Genomic DNA, 1085 nt, shown 5'->3' with positions numbered 1-1085 from the left:
AGGTCTCGGCATGCATGGGCGCTGTCTCTTATACACATCTAGATGTGTATAAGAGACAGNGCGGAACACACGCCTGAACCAGACGTGTAACACACCTCTTGTCACCAGGGTCTCTACAACACACGCCTGAACCAGACGTGTAACACACCTCTTGTCACCAAGGTCTCTACACCACACGCCTGAACCAGACGTGTAATACACCTCTTGTCACCAGGGTCTCTACAACACACGCCTGAACCAGACGTGTAACACACCTCTTGTCACCAGGGTCTCTACAACACACGCCTGAACCAGACGTGTTACACACCTCTTGTCACCAGGGTCTTTACACCACACGCCTGAACCAGACGTGTAACACGCCTCTTGTCCCCAGGTTCCGTTGATCACTACAAGCTGGAGTTCGCGTCCATGGCGAACTATATCGACGAGGAGGGGCAGAAGCGATACGAAGACGACAGGCGCGAAGAGAACGTGTCTGTCAACCTCACGTCGTACCAGTTCACGGGGGCCACCGCCAACACCAACTACACCGTCAAGGTGGGTGGCAGAACTCCACTACACCGCTATGGTGAGTGGCGGGACCCCACAACACCAACTACACCGTCAAGGTGGGTGGCGGGGCCTCACAACACCCACTATACACCGTCATGGTGGGTGGCGGGACCCCACAACACCAACTACAAAGCCAAGGTGGGTGGCAGAAACCTACAACACCAACTACACCGTCAAGGTGGGTGGCAGAACCCTACAACACCAACTACACCGTCAAGGTGGGTGGCGGGGCCTCACAACACCCACTATACACCGTAAGGTGGGTGGCGGGACCCCACAACACCAACTACACCGTCAAGGTGGGTGGCGGGACCCTACAACACCCACTACACCGTCAAGGTGGGTGGCGGGATCCCACAACACCCACTGCACCGTCAAGGTGGGTGGCGGGACCCTACAACACCCACTACACCGTCAAGGTGGGTGGCGGGACCCCACAACACCCACTACACCGTCAAGGTGGGTGGCGGGACACTACAACACCCACTACACCGTCAAGGTGGGTGGCGGTACCCCACAACACCCACTTTGAC

General features: G+C 57.3%; 1 protein-coding gene across 1 annotated transcript in view; it reads left to right on the top strand.

The window, feature by feature from the left end:
* Positions 1-373: 373 nt before the first annotated feature.
* LOC108669695 (tyrosine-protein phosphatase 69D) overlaps positions 374-1085 on the top strand; it is a gene marked incomplete at its 5' end in the record, with an annotated part of 14395 nt that continues 13683 nt past the window's right edge. Inside the window, 2 exons of the mRNA XM_047881841.1 lie at positions 374-608; positions 731-1051. Of these exons, the coding sequence (XP_047737797.1) occupies positions 374-608; positions 731-1051 (556 nt within the window). The remainder of the gene's footprint in view (positions 609-730; positions 1052-1085) is intronic.

This window comes from Hyalella azteca, unplaced genomic scaffold (assembly GCF_000764305.2).
Source record: "Hyalella azteca isolate HAZT.00-mixed unplaced genomic scaffold, Hazt_2.0.2 contig8946, whole genome shotgun sequence".
Lineage (NCBI taxonomy): Eukaryota > Metazoa > Arthropoda > Malacostraca > Amphipoda > Hyalellidae > Hyalella > Hyalella azteca.
Note: the sequence above shows the minus strand (reverse complement) of the source record. Positions and strands in the feature narration are given on the sequence as shown.